Source organism: Miscanthus floridulus, chromosome 6 (assembly GCF_019320115.1).
Source record: "Miscanthus floridulus cultivar M001 chromosome 6, ASM1932011v1, whole genome shotgun sequence".
NCBI classification, from domain to species: Eukaryota; Viridiplantae; Streptophyta; class Magnoliopsida; order Poales; family Poaceae; genus Miscanthus; species Miscanthus floridulus.
In genome coordinates this window covers 120,633,983-120,653,487 of record NC_089585.1, presented here as the reverse complement: position 1 = coordinate 120,653,487, position 19,505 = coordinate 120,633,983, and the positions used below count along the sequence as shown (strand labels likewise).

Sequence of the window (19,505 nt, the reverse complement as noted above, 5' to 3'; positions counted from 1 at the left end):
GGCCGCCCATTTTCAATAAAAAAAGGCTGAAGAAGAATAGTTTGATCCTTCCAGAAATTACAGAGTGACCCGCAAATCCCACGCATTTGCAGCTGCATCTGGACTCTGGAGAGCTAAGTGCAACTGGTCGACAAGACCCGTAACTTGCATAGAACCTTTTATCGCTTTTTATCCTTTTGTGTCCCACTCGAGCAGTCATTAGCACGTTTCATGGTCCAGCAGCGTTCGTCAAACCTTTACAACGAGACGAATTTACAGCGAACGGGCGCTGCAAATCGGGTGCCAAAAACTTTAGGAACGCCTCGGTCGCGGACGCTGCCCAGGCCGCTCATTTGAAGCGCGCGCTGGGGGCCAGAGGCCGCCCAGCCCACGGAAGCCACGAGAGACGGCGAGATGCCGACGCGACGCGCGCCCTCCCTTTTTGTTTACGTAGTACTCCGTTCAAGAAGAATCAAGAGCGGCGAGGGAAGAAAAAAACTGAAGGCTGTACTGTGAACAAGTTCCAGAATCCGAGAGCTAGCGATAGCGAGAGCCGCGAATGGCAGCGCAGGAGGCGCTTCGGTGGCGCTACGGCGACGTGGACGACGGCAACTTCACCGTGCGCGGCCGCGGCGTGCCGGTCCTCGTGGCGCTCTTCGGCGTCCTCGTCTGCTTCGTCGCCGTCTGCCTCTACCTCCGATGGACGTGCCACCGCTACAACGGCCGCCTCATCGCGGCGACGGCGCCGCTGGCCGCCGCCACCGCCTGTTTCCCAGTGGCGGGCCTCGACGATGCCGCGATCGCGGGCCTGGCCGTGACGCTGTACCGGCCTGGCGCCGGCGCCGGTGCGGGTGCGGGTGCGGCGGACGACGACGCGGCACAGCAGCAGTGCTGCTCCATCTGCCTCGGCGAGTTCCAGGAGGGCGACAAGGTGAAGGCGCTGCCGCGGTGCGGGCACGGCTTCCACCCGGAATGCGTGGACGCGTGGCTACGGGCGCGGGCAAGCTGTCCTCTGTGCCGGGACACGCTTCTCGCCGCCGCGGTAGCCACCAAACCAGACAACGCCGTCGGAAACGAAGCTGTCTGATCATCCAACGCGGCGCCCGTGCCGACACCCGCCATTGGACTAGGAGTTGGGGTCTTGGAGAGGCGTTCGGGCGCAGCCGGGGACGTGTTGTTTCTTTCAATTTGCACATCACTGTAAAATCTTTGCGATGTGGCATTGTGGCGGTTTCTTCGCCCACTCCAGTAGCAGAAACAAAGGAGCCTGTCTTTCGATGGCGATTTGGCGATGATGTTCTTTCGTTACAGGAAAGCGCTGCCATTGCCGGGGCTTTCGCTTTCAGATGCAGAGGAGGCGAACACGGTGGTTCGATGCAGTTCACGCTGTGTGGGCGGTGGGCGTCGTCGTACGATCGATACGCGCCACATCTGCAGGGGGGGGGCACGGGTCACACTCGCACCTGGCAGCTGGGCTCGGTCTCTGCCCCGATCCGAGATTGCCTGTCAGAGTTCTAGACCTCTCGGCTAGTCGGTTTGTCCAGCTGGCCTTCGGATTGAACTCACCCACGTGAAGAGAGTTTGGAGGCCAGCTAAAAAAACAAAGGGCCTGCTCGGCAGAGCTTACCACAGGAGAAGCTGATGCTGCAGCAAGCAACCACTGCAGTTCTATAGAGAAAATAAGCAGAAGTGGCTACAGCCGAGCAAGTCCAAAGACTGCTTTCGGCCTTTTGGGGAGGTAACCGTCGGCCTGCATTGCTGTGATTTTCTGCTTTGGTTGGACTCGAACTTGATCAAAATGGCCGGAAAATAAATCCAATGTGGGCTCAAGTATTGAAATACTTGCACGGCCTATATTATACTCGCTCCGTTTTAAAAAAAAAAGTGCAACTCAAGATTAAACCGAGTCAAAATTTTAAAATTCAACTAGATTTATAGAGAATAGCATCAACATTTATATCTTCAAATAGATTTACTACTCAATGATTAAACTAATAATACTTATTTAATATAATAAATAGTAGTAATCTTTAGTACAAATTTAGTCAAATTTAAAATTGTTTGGCTCATAGAAACGAGAATTGTTTATATATATGTTTTTTATGTGGCAATAAACGGTGACAAAACAGACCACGGGCACGCTGTTAGTTTGGAAATTTGCGGGTAAAAAATTCTCCAAGCACTCGTACGCTACCTACAACTACAAGGCTACAAACCAAAGGCAAAAGGGGTTGAGTTCAGGCTCCTGGATCAGGGACTCCAGAGTCTAGACTCGGAAATTTCCGGCCATGGAAAGCTAGTTCCAGGGTTGAACAGGAGCAGAACAAGAAAACAGATCCTGCCTCTGCTGCAACTTTGGCCGGTTTTGATGTGGGCAACCGCAAAAAGAAGGATACCAATTCACAAATCTCTGGCCCCTCTCGATAAAGCTGCCGTCGAAAACTCGAAATACAGAGGCAGTGCACGCCGCAAGCGCAAGGCGAATTTACAGTAAAAACGGAACAACGCATCGCCGCATCCACACAATTCAGATTCAGAAACCGCAATCGCCAACAGGTAACAGCAGCTAGCTATAGTTCGGAGCACGGACGACGGCGCCGAAGAAACGCCCCAACGAATGCATCGCACCATGAAGATGAAGGAAGCTCGTATGCAGCTAGGATTCGGGAGGCTTTTGAAGCAAATCAGGGGTTTTAATAGAGCGGCGGCGGCGGCGGCGGCGGTGCGGGGAAGCCGCGGGGCGCGTACCCTAGGTTAACTGAGTCCTTGACCCAGTGCGGGCCGGGCTTAGCCACTGAGCCGGACGGGTGTGCATCAGTTTCAGGCCCATAACATAACATTCTGAGTGTACAAGGCCTAGATAGTTAACAGGCCACGATGTTTATGACAGGAGTCATTGTCTTTCCTTATTTTAACTTTGTATATGCTGCTGCGAAACTTTGTATAGACCTTTTAATCTTGAGGTTAATAAGAAGTGTTTATGGAGATCATCTTCATCAGATATTCTATCTAATCTTCTTATATATAAAAATTTGTATTACAAGAGATGAAATTTATATATAAAAATTTTCGCAAGCCAAGGGGGAAGGGGAGTGCACAGGCTGCATAACGAGACCGATAGCCAAGAACTGATCAAGCTCTGGAAGCAGGGGTGAACCAAAGGTCGTGGATCGCGCCGATCAGTAGGGAAGCTCGTGATTTTAGCTTGTATTTTTCTGCTTTAAAATTGTCGTATTCTAGCAGATCATGTAACCGAGTAGCTCGTACTCTTGCTAAGCAGGTCTCAGGGGACACTAGGACATGTGAGTGGCACTATGCCCCGTCCTGTGTCGCTCAGTTGGTGACTGCGGATTGTAACCCTGATGATTCTTGAATGAATAAAATCACTGAGTCGCAAAAAAAAAAAACTTCTTAATCCTGTCTCATATTTGAGGAGATCTTTTAAATAATATAATTTTTTAAGAGATCACCTGAAAAGGTGCACTCTTTCTCCTAAGTAAAGGAAACAACCTCCTCTCCCTTGGCCCTAAAGAAATATAGGATATAAGTTTTAAGTAATCTGCTATAGTAATGTTCTCTTGTATATTCTAAATTAATTTTAAAGTACTCTCATAAAATAATTTATAAGAGATACGGTATAAGAGATATAGTAAAAATGCTCTAATATGATTCTCTATTCTAAATTATAAATCATTCTGATTTTTAGATATATATAATTTTAACTGTGCATTTAGACATATTATATATTTCAATGTATAGATAAAAAATATTTTTTTAAAAATTAAAATAATTTATAATTTAGAACGGAGAGGATACTCACATGCTGATGCCCTGAGACGTCGATGGATGCTGAACGGCTGAGGCACCGGTACGACTTTAAGGCAGCAGCAATGCAAGCTAACACTAGCCGGTAGTCTCATGTAAAAGAAAGATCCATGTAGACGAAGCAGCGGCTGAGCATCAAATGCCACAACGAAAGCAGCATATCCATTAATTGGCTGGGAACCAACGCAGTGCTGCTCTACCGTACTGCACTGTAACTTTATGCTGCGTGCGAACGAAGCCTCGTTTAGTTCATCTCTTAAAACTTTAGTCCCTATCGTATCAAATGTTGGACACGTACATCTAGTATTAAATATAGATTAAAAAATAATTAATTACATAGATTACGACTACTTTGTGAGACGAATCTTTTAGGCCTAATTAGTCCATAATTTGACAATGTGGTGCTACAGCAATGCATATGCTAATGATGGATTAATTATGCTTAATAAATTCGTCTCACGATTTACCGATGGATTCTGTAATTTATTTTTTTATTAGTATCCGAACACTCTATATGACATCTTTATATAATATCTAATATGACACCCAAAAACACTACACTCTAGATCTCAAGAAGGCCTGAGTTATTTTTCTGGCCACAAGCGCACAACGCGAGCTCGGACGGTGGCTCTAGCCTTTTGTCAGATGAAGCAGTCGCGTCCTCTGCAAGAGCTTCTGACTTGCTGCGAAGCTAAGCGCGTGTTTAGTTGGACCCAAAAATTCCAAAAAGTGCTACAGTACCTATCACATCGAATGTTTACGGCCCGTGTATAGAGCATTAAATATAGACGGAAAAAAAACTAATTGCACAGTTTGGTGGGAAATTACGAGACGAACGTTTTAAGCCTAATTAGTCCACACTAATTATTAAATAAAAACGAAAGTGCTACAGTAGTCCCAAATTCTAACTTCCTCAAACTAAACATAGCCTAACAATCAGCATGATCTCTTATTAGCTCGAACTTATAAGCCCAAAAATCATCCAGCGAACGGACTCAAGTTGACGTGGAGGCTGCATGCAAACGTGGAGGCCGGGGCACACATCCAGGGTGGAGCGCTGGGCACGGCCAGGAGCATGCTCAGAACTCTCATCCTGTTCCTCTGATCCTGAAAGTACACATCCGACGGCAAAAGTCACTATACTGCTCGTGTCCTGACGTTCATTCGTTTTATAGCTAATGGTAGTACTACATTTGTCCCGAAAATAGTACTCCCTTCGTACAAGTGTATATTTCGCATTGCGAGTCAATTAATTTGAAATTTAATTGAATTTATAAAAAATAATATCAATATTTATATCTATAAATTGGTTACTATAAAAATATATATCATGATTAATCTAATAATAGTGTTTATTTGGCATCATACATATTAGTACATTTTTATATATTGGTCTACTCAAAATACGATATGTACATTTATTTTGATATGTAGGCTATTGGGGTTATAACCCCGGGGTGTCTCAGGGCATTGATTAGTTAGCAGGCCACGCGGCCCACAATACATCAGCTAGCGAAGGCCCGAGCGATCGAGGTCCAGCTAAGCCAAGCAAACCAGGTCGGACGCTAAGGCCGGGGTCAGCCACGACCCCTTCCTCGTGCCTTAGCCGTACAGCGCTTGAAGGGCGCACGACCTCTCCTCCATCACGACTCCTAGGAGGAACGTGGTGAGGTCGAGCCTAGCCAAGCATGTGTGTTCGGACAACAAGAACGCCACACTTACCCCGCAAGGACCGCGGAGACATCAGTCACCTCGGTCCGGTCAGACGCCATCCCTGTGGTATGCCGCACAGACAAGACAATACCGCCCAAAGCGGCGACGACGGGCACGATGACCACCGGCCAGATACGGGCCGACAAGATGCATGTACGACCCCACCCACTACGGGATGGGATCCACGACTAAGGCTTTGACTTGAAAGCCACCCGGACCGACGAGAACCACGACCCCAAGGATCGGGATCGTGGCCTTTAGTTCCTCAAGATATAAAGGCGATCGACGACTGAGGGACGGCTACCAACTCCAGTACAACGCCCCAGAAAATCAGGAGACGATGACGGAGACCATGTCGCACAGGACGGCAGGCGCACCACTGTCGTGCCTACAGTGCCGCCACGACTGGCGCAAAAGCACCATGCCGCGACATGACCACAAGACGATGGTGACTGCCACGCCCGGACGTGCTCCATAAGACGACGTAGCTTGCAAGCCAAGTTAGCCTCGGCCCTCCCTCGGGCTCACGACCTTCGGTCGGGGGAACCTCCTGCTTTGTATGTGCTCTGGCCCCGAACTTTATATAAAGGCAACCAGGGCACCCTTTCCAGACATTCTGAGTCCTCTACTCATTCACCCATTCTCCATCGTAGCAGGGCTCCTGAAGCTTCCCTTCGGGCTGCCCATCTCCTAGCTCTAGTTCTTCTTCCTCTTCCACCATTCTTGCGCCCTCTATTGTAAGAACTTCAGAGAATTCAAGCGAGGAATACGCACTCGATAATCTCTGAGACTGGACGTAGGGCTCTGGCCTGAACCAATATAAATCCTCGTGTCTTTTGGATGCTACCATCGTCTTCCTGGAGCAGCGCGGCAATCATATAAGTTTACTAGTCCGGTTTACGAAACACCGACAATGGAGTATGCAATAATTTTAACATAATGTCGAGTCAAATAATTTAAAGTTCAATTGAGTTTATATTGAACATTTTAACATTTAATTTGGTAGGCAGGGAGTATACGATAATTTTGACATAATATTTATTATACTAAATAAGTGTTAGATCCAACATGAATTATATTTTCGTAGTATAGCTATTTTGTGTTATAAATATTGATATGTTTTTCGATAAACCTGCTTTAAAAATGACTAAAGACGATAAAGATGCAATTTTAGCTCTATTCTAAGCATTATTTCTAAAGTTTGTCAAATATAATCGAAAATAATCAATATTATCACACAAAATACGTATACTATGAAAGCGTATTTCATGCCGAATAACTAATTTAGTATAACAAATATTAAAATATTTTTAATTTTTTTTGACGAAACTCAAAATAATTTGACTTTTCATTACTCCAACTAAAATTACTATTTTTTATCTAAGAGCGAGGAAGTGGTAACTGCTTTGTACTGCCTCTAAGAAAGATCACGCTACGTCCTTGCTTTCTACTACTACTACTTTCTCCGTCCAAAAAGAACGGAAGTCGTCTCCGCACTCGCGTCAGTACTGCATCTGTCTCACACCTCAGTCTGCCACTGCCACAGCCACAGGTCCATCCGTTCAGGGCAAAGGAGATACGGGAGTTTCAGTGCCACAGCGAACGCCAAAAGCAGCGCAGAACCTATCCGGCTATCCCAATTGAGTCCAGTCCAGCGCGCACGCTCCAGCAACGGCATGATGCCAACCTCCGCACCGCACCTTCCCTCAACCTCTGCTGCTGTCCGTTTCTCGTTGTTCTCTCATCGCTCGCTCGCTCGGCCTTCGCAGTTGGATCAGGGAGCTGTGCACCAAAACGATGAGGCGGCCAGGCAGGACGGCCACCTGCTAAAAAGGGCCTTCAACTCCATCACCTCTCGATCTGCCTCCCGTGCCCGTCCGTGCAAAAGAGTGCGCGACGACAAGACATCCACACCAACCTGCGCGCAGAAAAGGCGCCCCACGAGGGCACGAATCTGTGCTGCGGGTCAGGGTGGACCGGTGGACCTATGCGAGTGCCCGTTTCTGTGTAAACCATATTTGTTCATCTCTTTCATTCCAGCTTCTGTTACACCGAATGTACATTTCTGGGGCAGTCAATCTCACAGCCCGCCCATTTACAGTCTCTTTTCACTTGACCTATACCACCCCTATATAATAAACAAACAAACCAAAGGCATCTTTCGGCATCGAAAAAAGGCCAGAGAGAATGTGAAGGAAAGGAGGAGAAAATTTTCCTGTCTGAACCGATGATGATTGTGTGTGTATAAGTATAACCCACCAGCCATGCCACGGCCATCCCAGCCTATGAATCGAATTGGCGACGATCTGTCCTCTGCATCTACCAGTTTCTACTCGAACTGGAGTGCAGGCCTGGAGAGTATCCGTGTGTAGAGCACGAGGTTCCAGATGTCGGGCACGCCGGGGAGGCACCAGTGGATGCAGTCGGCGTAGGTGCCCGGGTCCGCCTGCTCCTCGGGGCCCAGCACCTTCCCCTGCCGGATGGTGTGCACCGAGGTGTGCCCGTCCTTGCGCCGCTCCGACATGGTGGTGATGTCGACGAAGGTGATGGGCACCCGCGGCGACGCCCGGCGGGAGACGTTCTTCGCCTGGTGGAACATGTCCCAGTCCATGCCCAGCCACAGCGGGCCGTGCCAGTCCAGCAGCGGCATCGTCTCCTTGGCGCACCGGATCCCGTCCGGGTTGCCCCACACCTGCGGGCTGTTATTTTTTTAACACAAGACGAATAAAACATCGTCAGTTTTGAGTACAAATTTGTAAATTTGCTATTTCATCACTGCATAACATATCGAGCGCCCTTAAAAAAACAAATGGAAACAGGGAACCAAATCGATTCAGATTTCTACCACGCGTGATGTGAATTTTGAATTGCCAAACACGCGTTGTGCGATATAGCGCCGCAATCGTCACTTGTTCTCTGGTTCGCGGAGCCTCAACTGTATCTTTCGACGTGACATGCCTCCAACTACTCCAGGCTAGGTAAGTGCTCCGTCCGTGGACGCAGGTCGCGAATGAAACAGTCCACGATTTTGATTGGTACCGATCTTTCCATTACAGTTTCAGGCTAGCGAATGAAACACAACACGCAGTGCCCGGTGGGGTCCATTCGGTATGTTCAGTCACCACATCCAAACCTCCTTGCATAAAACAACCACCAAAGACAAATGGGGAATCTCTTCTCTAGCTAAAAAGAAATATACAGCTCTGGGAATTCAAAGTGGTTTGCTTCACGGAACCTAACACATCTATCACTTCCCTGATAGGTCCCCATCCTTAACTTTCTTTTTGTTCCAGGATGCTTTAGGTGAGCCTGCGCAATGCGTCATCCCCGGGCCAACTGGCTGGACAGATCGTTGTCAAACGGATTGTCCGTGGCGATGGGTGACCAATGCAACCTTCCGTTTGATCCTACTACTAGTAGCCGAGCCGCGTGTGGCCATTCCGTTTGTCAGTGTGTGATAGATGCAGGCAAGGCAATAATTTAGAACTGGCACTTGGCATGCTAAATGAATATGCAAATACAATTGGCATGCTAAATGAATATGCAATACATTGGCATGCTAAATGAATATGCAAATACAATACAATACAATACTGGCGACGGATACTAATTAAGAACTCCGGTGCTGACTCTCAAGAGAGGATTCAGCTTTGAGCCCGAACTACGCAACTAAAAAAAAGCATAGCGTCAGATGCAAGTAGGATTAATCGTCGTCAGATGAGGAGACTTCCATCTCATCCACCCCCAATCTTCAGGCTGGAACGTGATCGCGGTCTCAAAGAACCGGTTTCATAACTCGACCAACTTAAAAACTGTTCTCTCTAAGATCCTAAAATTCCGGCCACGGGATAAGAAAAGGTATAGTACTGATGCGCCAACGACCGACGCCAGTGCAGTGGCGACGGAGCATTTCTAACCCCGTGATGCCACAACTACGAATCCACCTAGGATACGTCGCTAGCCCCATCGGCCCTGTTCGCGTGTCTTTAAATCTGGTTTGATCTACTTTTTTTTTCATCCGAAACAGTATTTTTCTCTCACAAATTTCTCCAGATTTATTCAGATTCCTCTGAGCGAACGGGACGAATCATGATCATTGGCGCATGATGGGGTTAATCACGGATGGCAGCAGCCGGCGGCCAAGGGAGAATATCGATTGGAAGCTTCGACACATCTGGTTGGTTTGTGACTTGGTGCAAATAATTCGATGGCCCATGTGACCAGACAGGTATGCACAACTCTGAGTTCTCCTGCCGCAGTACGTACTGGAGACTGGATTACAGTACCAGTGAAGTGAAACAAACAACAGACATCTAGGCCTAGTTCACTTTACAAATTTTTTGAACCCAATAAATAGTACTATTTTCGTCTTATTTGGTAAATATTGTTCAATCGTGGACCAACTAGGTTCAAAAGATTCATCTCGTGATTTCCAACTAAACTGTGTAATTAGTTATTTTTTTACCTACATTTAATACTCCATGCAAGCGGCTAAAAATTGATGTGATAGAGAGAGAGTGAAAAAACTTGGAATTTGGATGGTATCTAAACAAGACCCTACTAGAGCTGAGTACTGTGCCCCTCGTTGGGATCGGTACTCCATGCATGTGACCAGCTACCACTACGCAGCGTATTGCACTACACGTGGGCTGAAATGTCAAACGCTTGATACATGAGTATAGCTACATTACATCTAATTTCAGTAAGTCGCGTCAGGTGCACTGTTCGCTGGTAACGTTTCTCATACCCCGAATTCACAGCCGATCGAGGCGAACAGCGTGTTTCATTCATTTACCATATATCAAAAAAGGCCAAACAGACTCGCGTCGCCCGGTCACCACCGCCACAGGACGCACACCCTAGGAGGAGGAGTACGCCCAGACCCTGAATACGTACCCCCGACCCAAGCACCCGCGGGAGGGGGTCTGACTCTGACATCTCCAGCCACTCGTCCCGACGTGACGCGCGCTTTTCCCTCGACTCTGCACAGCGAGACAGCGACCCCGCGCGAGCGCGCTGGCCGTTTCGCCCACGGCAACGGCATGACGGGAGCCGACCGCGGCGGTCGAGTCGGCCCGCGCCCACTCCGCCACCAAACCATGCGGCGCTACGCTACGCTACGGATCGCATTGGCAGGAACCGGCACCACCACGCACGCGCACTGCGCAGCCATGTACTGTGCATTACCCTTTGCTGTGCGAAACGACCAAAGGCTCGGGCGCGGCGCCCCCACACGCGTGACGCGTCGCGACGCTAATTAAGAGTTAACTACAGGCTAACTACTAGTAGTAGTACGTTTCTGCAGTGTTGGGCAGTTGAGCGTGCACTGTGTACGTGCCTTGCCCTTGATCCCATCGTGCGTACTTGTTCGATGTTCAAGCTATGAAATGGAGTGGAATCTAATACTACGCATGATTGAGAATAATAAAGAACATAAAAAAATCGGGTGGGAAATAATAATAAATAAAAATGTACTAGTAGAATATACCTGATATGGAGAGGGGACATGCTCATGAAGAAGACGGACGTGCGCGCCGGGTCGATGTTGTCGTTCACCCAACTCGCCCACGTCGTGAGCACCTTCCGGTACGCCTGGATCCGCACCACCTCGTCATGCTCCTCCCAGCTCTTGGCGCCCGGTCTCCTGCGAGTATGCGTGTAAACGATCAAGTTCCGTTCCGGGAGCGCGCTCGTGTCAAACGGGGTGGTGGCCGGGTTCGTCGCCGTCGTCGTACATGACTTTCATGTCCATCGTGTTCATCCACCAGATGTAGGTGTTGAAGACGAGGTAGTCGACGCCGCGCCAGTTCTCGGCGTGCGCCCCGATCGTGTCCGCCTTGATGATCCGGTGCTGGATGCTGTGGATCTTGGGGTCGTCCGAGTTCGACTCCACCAGGAACGGCGCCCAGTAGAACTCCACCGTCGCGTTGAACTCCTGCATTTTCAGCACCCGGCCGCACCAAAAGGCGGTTCGGGTTGGTTCGTCAGTTTATTTCATTTCGAGGAAGGAAACACACACGCAGGGCTGCTGGCGGCCTGGTCAGCGACGGCCCCGTCGTCCAGGGAAAAAAAACGCGAGGTTGGTGCACCTAGCTAGCCGTCACCAACGGGCACGCGTCACGGTTGAAAAACAAACAACGGCTGCCTGCGTGGAAACTGGAACGAATTGCTTGCAGTATTATCGAGGGCACCCGTGGGCCGGGCTACTAGATGTCGAGGATTATCCCGGGCGGCACGAATCCTAAAGCGGGCAGAAAGGGTGGGGGACGGGAGACGCACCCAGGCGTGGAAGACGACGCGCTGGCCCTCCCAACTGACGTACTTCTTCCCCGGCGAGACTGCCGACTGCACCAGACACACCATGGATTCCCACTGGTTGCGGTTCAGCGAGTCCCCCACGAACATGAACCGCTTGCCCCGTAGCCGCTCCATGAACAGCTTCGCGTCGAACCTGCAATGGAATTGAAAGCCTTGCCGTTGATGCGCATGACATGCATATAGCCACAGCCAGCCGAGGCCACTTCTGGTAGGTGTCGTACCTGGGCATGGAGCAGTCCTTGGGCTGCCACCGCCACTTCTGGTAGGTGTCGTCGCGGCGGCCGTTCTTCATGCACGTAACCTGCGACGTCAGGAACTGGCACTCCTCCTCCCGGTACAGCGGGTAGCTCGTGTTGTCGAACACCCACCGGCCCTTGGACAGGTCGCACGTCTCCGGCACGCCCAGCGCGGGAGGCACCACCGTCTTCTTCGCCGCGCGCTGCCTGCGGGGCTTCTTCGCCTTCTTCTTGGACGTCTTCTTCTGGCTCTTGGTGGTGCCGGCCACCTTACTCTGCGGCGGCTTCTCGACGACAACCACCGGCGCCGGCTCCGTCTTCGTCGGCTCCGTCGTCGTGGTCACCGCGTGCTTCGGCTTCTCCTGCTCGCTGTGGTGCAACGCGGCGGCGGGCTTCTCCGAAGCGGAGATGTCTCGCCGGGGCACCACCACTTGCCGGCCACCCCCACCACCACCCGTGGTGGTGGCCGGCACCGTTAGCTCGGGCACGCGCGTCAGCGGCTCGATCGTGAGCGACCGGATGTCCTCGCCGTACATGACGATGACGCAGAGGACGAAGAAGACGCTCGCCACGTACACCGGCAGCCGCCCGCCCTTGCGCAGCGACGTCACGGCGTGCTTCGCGCCGAACGCGTCGGCCCCGGCTCCCGCGCCCGCGCCCGCGAGCGACGACTTGCGCCGCCCCGCCAAGCTCATGGCGCCCGCGGCTCGCTCGCTACCCAGCGCTGCTGGCTGATCCTAGTAGTCCTCTCCCTCTCGATCTCCCTGTGCGCCGGCCGGGCTAGTTTTCGCTTGGACCGACCGAACGCGTGCCGCGACCGCGATCAGAAAGCCGGGGAGGCCGGATCGTCCGCGCTAGCTAGCAGAGGTAGCCGCCCCGCGGTCTTTATGGATTGGCTGGCGAACCGGCCCGGCCGGGGAGTCAACACCGGGGGCTGCGGATTTGGTGAGGGGATGACATCTCCTGATGCTTCCCCTCTCCCTTCTCTTCTTCCCTTGGCTGGGCAGGCGTTGAACGGGCAAGTGCAAGTGCAAGCAACAGGTATTAATTGGATGGATGGAACGGATTCGTTTTATTCCTTGACAAATTCTCTTCTCTTTAGTCGCCGCGACCTGGCCATACGAGACTCACATGGACAAACGTGGTACAGCACGTCACTGACATATTTGGACTAGTTTAATTTCAACCACTATACTTCGTATATATACAGCACCGTATTAAATACGAAGCTATATACACACACCTCTAAACATTAGTGAGATCGGAAAAGATTTTTTTAGAACAAAGTTCCAGCCTTAACCATGGAGATCGCAAAGATCTGTAGCGAACTGTTATTTTAGAATGAATTTATTTTATTATTAAGGGGGGGGGGGGGGGGGGGGGGGGCAGCTTAGCTTGGACGATGAGCTAGCAGAAAGCGGCAATACGATTCAATGATATATTTTTTTCTGTCCTGGCCTGATGATGTGTGGTCAACGAGGTAACTCCATTCTATACATATACATGGACAGCCTGTTTACGAAATATGATGAATGATGATGATACGATGAGGAGACGTTTAGAACAACATGAACACGCATTTCCTTTCGAAAAAGAAGAACATGCGCGTGCGTCACATGTAAACATATCATGAGGATGTTTGGGAGAACGCAGCCAGGATTTCACTTGATTTCTCCCATTGTTTTCGACGCTTTGCTTGGTAGATAGAATAATGCGTGACATTCCATCCCGTCAAAAAAAATGCGTGACATTCCAGCTAACGTTCTGTATGTGCTAACAGCTAACGACCGGTTTGAGACTTCTGGAAATGATGGAGTCGCATCGACGTGACTGTTGATTCCAGTAGAGCGTGACAGTGGAGACTTCTTGGTGGCGGCGGATCTGGGTCACTGCTCCTGGATTTGTGCATCACGCTTGTCAGTGAAGGGAAAGACAAGTTTTTGTTGGATATAATATGGGCTTGGCTCATATAATATTTAATAAATCAAATAAAATTCTATGGTGCGTAACATTAAGCATTATATGGTTTAATACCATATGTGATTTTGACTGAACGCTAACTCAGCTTATATGGTTGGAAATTATTCATCTAAATTGAGAAGCTGAGAAAAAGGATAAAAGCGTGCCACACACGCGCGCGCCGCCGCCACCGGGCCGGGGCCGTGGCAGGCGGGCAACGAGCGAGCGGACGTGTTTGACCAGTCTTTTGCCACTTAATCCACATAACAACGGGAGTTACTCCCCTTGATGGTGGAGGCGAACTGATTGCGGCTGTTACTGACGGGATTCTCCGCTGCCTCTCTTCTCCCCGTCCATATATCCGAGTCATGCGTCAGCCCAGATTAAGTCCTTCCGCAACCACTCCCGAGAGAACCACACTTCCGCAGCCTTCTGGTTTCCCCGTCCCGTACCTCTGCGCGCACGGAGTAGCGGGAGAGCAGGTGCCTCCGGAACCCTCGTCCGCCAGAGAATCTTGCACGGGGTGCCCGGCGATTAGGTTTTTGGGGAGCGATCCACGACTGCTCGTCCACGCACATCTTCTTCTCGGTGATTGCCTGTGGAACATCAAGGTGTCTTCTTTCTGATGATCCATTCGTGGGACTGCACTGCGAACATCTTCCTGCATCGACTGTAGTCCGCGACTTCGAGCAACGCACTATGTCGACTAGTGTGAATGGAGCCTCCGATGCCCTCGGCATGGGACCCTCCGCTGGGTACAGTCTAATCTATGTGATTTATGTACTTTGTGTTTTTACTGTATTTTCAGTATGTCATCTCTGCATGTTGTAGTGTTCATAAGAAATATACACATGCACATATATGTCATCACAAACCTGCTGATGTTATTTTTTTGGATTAAATTGATAATAAAATTGCCTAAATTCCTAACAATCCAAAAACTTAATGTTAGGTAATTTTCTGTCAGTGGTTTTGCTGCTGCTTTAAAGCCAAATAATTTTGATGGTAAGAATTTCATGATATGGCGTGCCAAGATGGTATTGTGGTTGACTGCGATGAACTGCTATCACGCCGTACAGGGGAAGCCTGAACAGTTTACTCCTGAGGAGGAGCGAAAGTTCTTGGCTGCCGATAACCTGTTTCGAGGCGCCATGATTAGTGTACTTCATCCCAAGTATGAGAAAAACTACATATCTTACACATCAGGCAAAGAGTTATGGGATGCTCTTGAGGCAAAGTTTGGGGTTTCTGATGCTGGCAGTGAGCTATACCTTATAGAGCAGTTGTATGACTATAAAATAGTTGAAAACCGTTCTGTGGTCGAACATGCTCATGAGATAAGGCGCTAGCAAAGGAACTAGAACATTTTCCATGTTTGTTGCCCGACAAGTTTGTGGCCGGCGGTATAATCGCTAAGCTGCCACCTTCTTGGAGGGATTTTGCTACTTCTCTAAAACACAAGAGACAAGAGTTTAGCGTGGCTGAGCTTATTGAATCTCTTGATGTTGAGGAGAGGGTGAGGGTAAAAAACATCTATGGAAAAGAAGTTGAGTCTTCCGCAGCCAATATGGTGCAGAAGAAAAACTCATTTGCATCTCGTAATAAAAAGAAGAAGAACATGCAAGAGAACAACAATGCAAAGCCTAAGTAGACTGCACAGTTAAAAAGAAATACAACAAGAAAGCTGAAGGATGCTTTGTTTGCGGGAGTGATAAGCATTGGGCAAGTGCGTGTCTAGACCGCAAATATAAGCAAGAAAAGAAATCAGCAAACATGATAATTAGTGAGACTAGAGGAGAAACATCTGGGTATGGTAATTCTTTACCTTTTATTCTTTCAGTTTGTCTTTCACCTGCGTGGTGGATGGACAGTGGTGCTAATATTCATGTGTGTGCTGATGTTTCTTTGTTTATTTCCTATCAGGCCGACAGGAGTGGAGCCTTGCTGATGGGAAACGGTTCGCATGCGCGTGTTCTTTGTGCTGGTACGGTCGTTCTGAAGTTTACTTCGAGAAAGACGGTGCTGTTAAAGAACTGCAGCATATCCCCTCTGAAAGGTCCTTGTTTGGTTTTGGTAATTGAGTGACAACTTAGGTGGACTAATTGTGTTTATGTGAGATACACAGGTGATTAGTCCACAGGTACATGTGTGTGAGCAACATATGCCATGAAGGTGAAAATGGCTTGGAGATGTTGCAAAGCTCACACATGTAATGATGAAGGAGCTTAAATGCACATGAGACATGACATTGAGTCATGTGATCAAGGCAGAGAAGATCAAGACAAGACTTGGCTTGATGGACCGGTTGCAAGCGTGAAGGGCAAGTCGAAGGCTTTGGAGTGATGGACCGCGTGGCGGTGAAGCTTGAGCAAGACTTGGCGCCGATGGACGATGGCAACGGTGAAGAGCAAGTAGAGTCAAGATCGATGAACCTATATGATCATGTGATGATATGAAGTGGATCATATCATTGTTGATCGTGTTGGTGCATGTGTTGCATCGACATTGAAGGAGATGGAATGGAATACGCAAGGCAAAGGTATAACCTAGGGCATTTCATTTCACCGGTCATAGGTGTGTAGAAAAGTTTATGACCGGGTTTAGGATAGATGGCCGTACTATCAAGAGGGGCAAACTTGTTTGCATATCGGTCATCTAGTGCCACTCGAGTGATCTAACTTTGCATTGTCGCTAGGATCGAGTGGCGTGGCAAGTTGAGTGGCTAACATCCTTTGGGAAATGATTGTGAAAATGCTAACACACATACACATGGTGGTGTACACTTGGTGGTGTTGGCACATTTACAAAGGAGGTGGTGTTTGCAGGGTTGAGATGGGTTTGGGTCTCGGCGGGATTCGGCGCTTTCGGGAAAATGGAATGCCTATTTTCTATTGCGCCGGATGTAAATTCTTGTGGTTAGCACACTTGAGCAAGAGTGAAGAGAATGGAGAAGATGCTGGCGTCGGTCAACTGACCGGACGCTGGATCTGAATGCACCGGACGCTGGCAGGCTGCGTCCGGTCGCGCTGACGTACGGTGACGCAGTAGCTGGAGAGTGACCGGACGCTGGCTGCGTCCGATCACGTTCGATCGGACGCGTCCGGTCATGCTTGGGAGCTTACTGGAAACGACCGGACGTTGAGGGTTCAGCGTCCGGTCAGTTGAAGCTAGAGCGTCCGGTCAGGTCAAGTGACCGTTGGAACCGGGACACGTGGTCGTCTGCGAGCGACCGGACGCTGAGGTCCAGCGTCCGGTCAACACGACCGGAGCGTCCGGTTGGCTCGATCGTTGCCCAGTGAAGGGGTAACGGCTAGTTTAGCCCTTGGGGCTATAAATAGAAGTGGCCCTTGGCCATGGCTGGTGCTGAGCACCTTGGGGGACTTTGTGTCCATGCTTGAGAGTGCTTAGGAGCCCTCCATCTCACACATACTTGATAGTGATCATTCGATTGTGTGAGTGAGCGATTCTAGTGCGATTGCATCGTGAGGTTGCATCGAGTGGCACTAGGTGATCGAGTTGCAAGCCGGTGGTGCTTGTTACTCTTGGAGGTTGCTACCTCCTAGATGGCTTGGTGGTGGTCTCCGTCGAAGCGCGCAAGAAGCTTGTGCGGCGCTCCGGAGAAGTGCTTGTGAGGGGCATTGTGCTCGCCCCGCGGGAGTCGCGAAGAGCAACTCTAGTAAAGTGTGTCATTGAGCTACCCTCACTCAAGGGGTAGGTTCTTGCGGCGCCCGACGTGCGGGCTTAGCGGGTGATGCTAATTAGCCGCCGAACCACCAAGTGAGCGGTCGACACAACGGGGACTAGCGTGTTGGCAAACACGTGAACCTCGGGAGAAAAATCATCGTGTCAACCTTGTTCTTCCCGTTGGTTTGCATCCCCATTACACAAGCTTGCAATTACTTTTATACATATTAAGCTTGTGTAGTTGCTCTTGTAATTAGATAGCTTGTGTAGCTTGCTAATTACCTTCTTGCTTGTGTAGCATAGAAGTAGCTCCCTTGCATGGCTAATTTGGTTTTAGTAACCTTGTTAGTCACATTGCTTAGTTTGTGTAACTAAGTATTTGTGCTCTCTAATTAGGCATTGGTTGCCTTGTTATTGAGCATTGCTAGTGAGCTTAGTTAGCTTTGTGCTTTTGCTTACTAGCATGTGTAGGAGCTCCCTTGTCACTTAAAGTACTAGTGGCATAGGTTTGTGTAACCTTGCTCCTAGAATTATTTAGGAGAAGCCCGGTACCTTTATTGCTTAATTGTTATCTTTGCAAGGTGCTAGTGAACATATATAGTGGGGTGTAGTCTTGGCTAGACCGTTAGTTTAAATTCCACATTTGTATCGGTTAGCCGACGTGATTAAGTTTTAGAAAAGACTATTCACCCCCCCCCCCCTCTAGTCGCCATCTCGACCCTTCACCCTCCACCAAGAAGAATCTTGTTAGCGCTTCTCAGATGTGTCGCGATGGCTTTAAAATTATGCTTGAGTCCAATAAATATGTTGTGTCGAGACATGGAACATTTGTTGGAAAAGGTTATGATTGCGGAGGCTTGTTCCGCTTATCTTTACTTGATGATGTGTGTAATAAAGTGGTGAACAATGTTAATGTTTTGGATGAGTCGAATATATGGCATTCACGACTTTATCACATTAATTTTGGCTGTCTCACGCGGCTTGCAAATCTGAATTTAATCCTAAAATTTAACTTAGTCAAAGATTCTAAGTGCCAGGTGTGTGAGCAATCGAAGCAACCACGCAAGCCTCACAAGGCTGCTGAGGCAAGGAACTTGGCACCATTAAAACTCGTTCATTCTGATTTATGCGAAATGAATGGCGAATTGACTAAAGGCAGTAGACGATACTTTATGACATTTATAGATGATTGCACTAGATTTTGCTACGTGTATTTATTAAAAACAAAAGATGAAGCGTTGCATTATTTTAAGGTCTATAAAGCTGAGGTAGAAAATCAACTTGAGAAGAAAATCAAGCGTTTGCGGTCCGATCGGAAGGAAGAATATTTCTCAAATGATTTTTTCTGAGTTTTGCGCAGTGCATGGACTTATTCATGAGAGGACGTCACCATACTCACCACAGTCCAATGGGATTACAGAGAGAAAGAACCGCACTCTAACCGATTTGGTTAATGCCATGTTGAAGATTGCGGGACTATCTAAGGAATGGTGGAGTGAGGCTATATTGACAGCATGTCATATCGTAAATAGAGTGCCCACAAAGAACAAAAAAATTACACCATTCGAGGAATAGGAGAAGAAGAGATTAAATCTCTCTTACCTGTGAACTTAGGGTTGTTTGGCAAAGGTGAATGTGTCAATAAATAAAAAGTGAAAGCTTGGACCAAAGACTATTGATGGTGTCTTTCTTGGTTATGCTATTCACAACGTGGGTTATAGATTTTTAATTATAAACTCTAGTGTTCCTGAGATGGCTGTTGATACAATCATGGAATCTAGAGATGCTACA

The 19,505-nt window shown here is 48.8% G+C and overlaps 2 protein-coding genes across 2 annotated transcripts; one reads left to right on the top strand and one right to left on the bottom strand.

The window, feature by feature from the left end:
- The first annotated feature begins 325 nt into the window (after positions 1-325).
- LOC136459348 (RING-H2 finger protein ATL66-like) lies at positions 326-1,246 on the top strand. Its single transcript, XM_066459214.1, has one exon. It carries the CDS (start codon positions 539-541, stop codon positions 1,064-1,066), a length of 528 nt encoding a protein of 175 aa, XP_066315311.1. The 5' UTR covers positions 326-538; the 3' UTR covers positions 1,067-1,246.
- A 6,271-nt stretch (positions 1,247-7,517) lies between these two features.
- Positions 7,518-13,069, bottom strand: LOC136456764 (xylan O-acetyltransferase 1-like). The gene is made up of 5 exons (XM_066456729.1): positions 12,057-13,069; positions 11,797-11,968; positions 11,253-11,452; positions 11,006-11,161; positions 7,518-8,216 (listed from the first exon to the last, which is right to left on the bottom strand). Exons 1-5 carry the CDS (start codon positions 12,764-12,766, stop codon positions 7,847-7,849), a joined length of 1,608 nt encoding a protein of 535 aa, XP_066312826.1. The 5' UTR covers positions 12,767-13,069; the 3' UTR covers positions 7,518-7,846.
- Between the last annotated feature and the right edge of the window lie 6,436 nt (positions 13,070-19,505).

Excerpts from the sequence above, each read along its gene's own strand:
- LOC136459348 (XM_066459214.1), top strand. The coding sequence starts at position 539 with ATGGCAGCGCAGGAGGCGCTTCGGTGGCGCTACGGCGACGTGGACGAC.
- LOC136456764 (XM_066456729.1), bottom strand. The coding sequence starts at position 12,766 with ATGAGCTTGGCGGGGCGGCGCAAGTCGTCGCTCGCGGGCGCGGGCGCG. Across the intron at positions 11,969-12,056 it reads AAGGACTGCTCCATGCCCAG|GTTCGACGCGAAGCTGTTCA; the intron begins GTACGACACCTA and ends ATTCCATTGCAG. Across the intron at positions 11,453-11,796 it reads GCGTCGTCTTCCACGCCTGG|GAGTTCAACGCGACGGTGGA; the intron begins GTGCGTCTCCCG and ends CTGAAAATGCAG.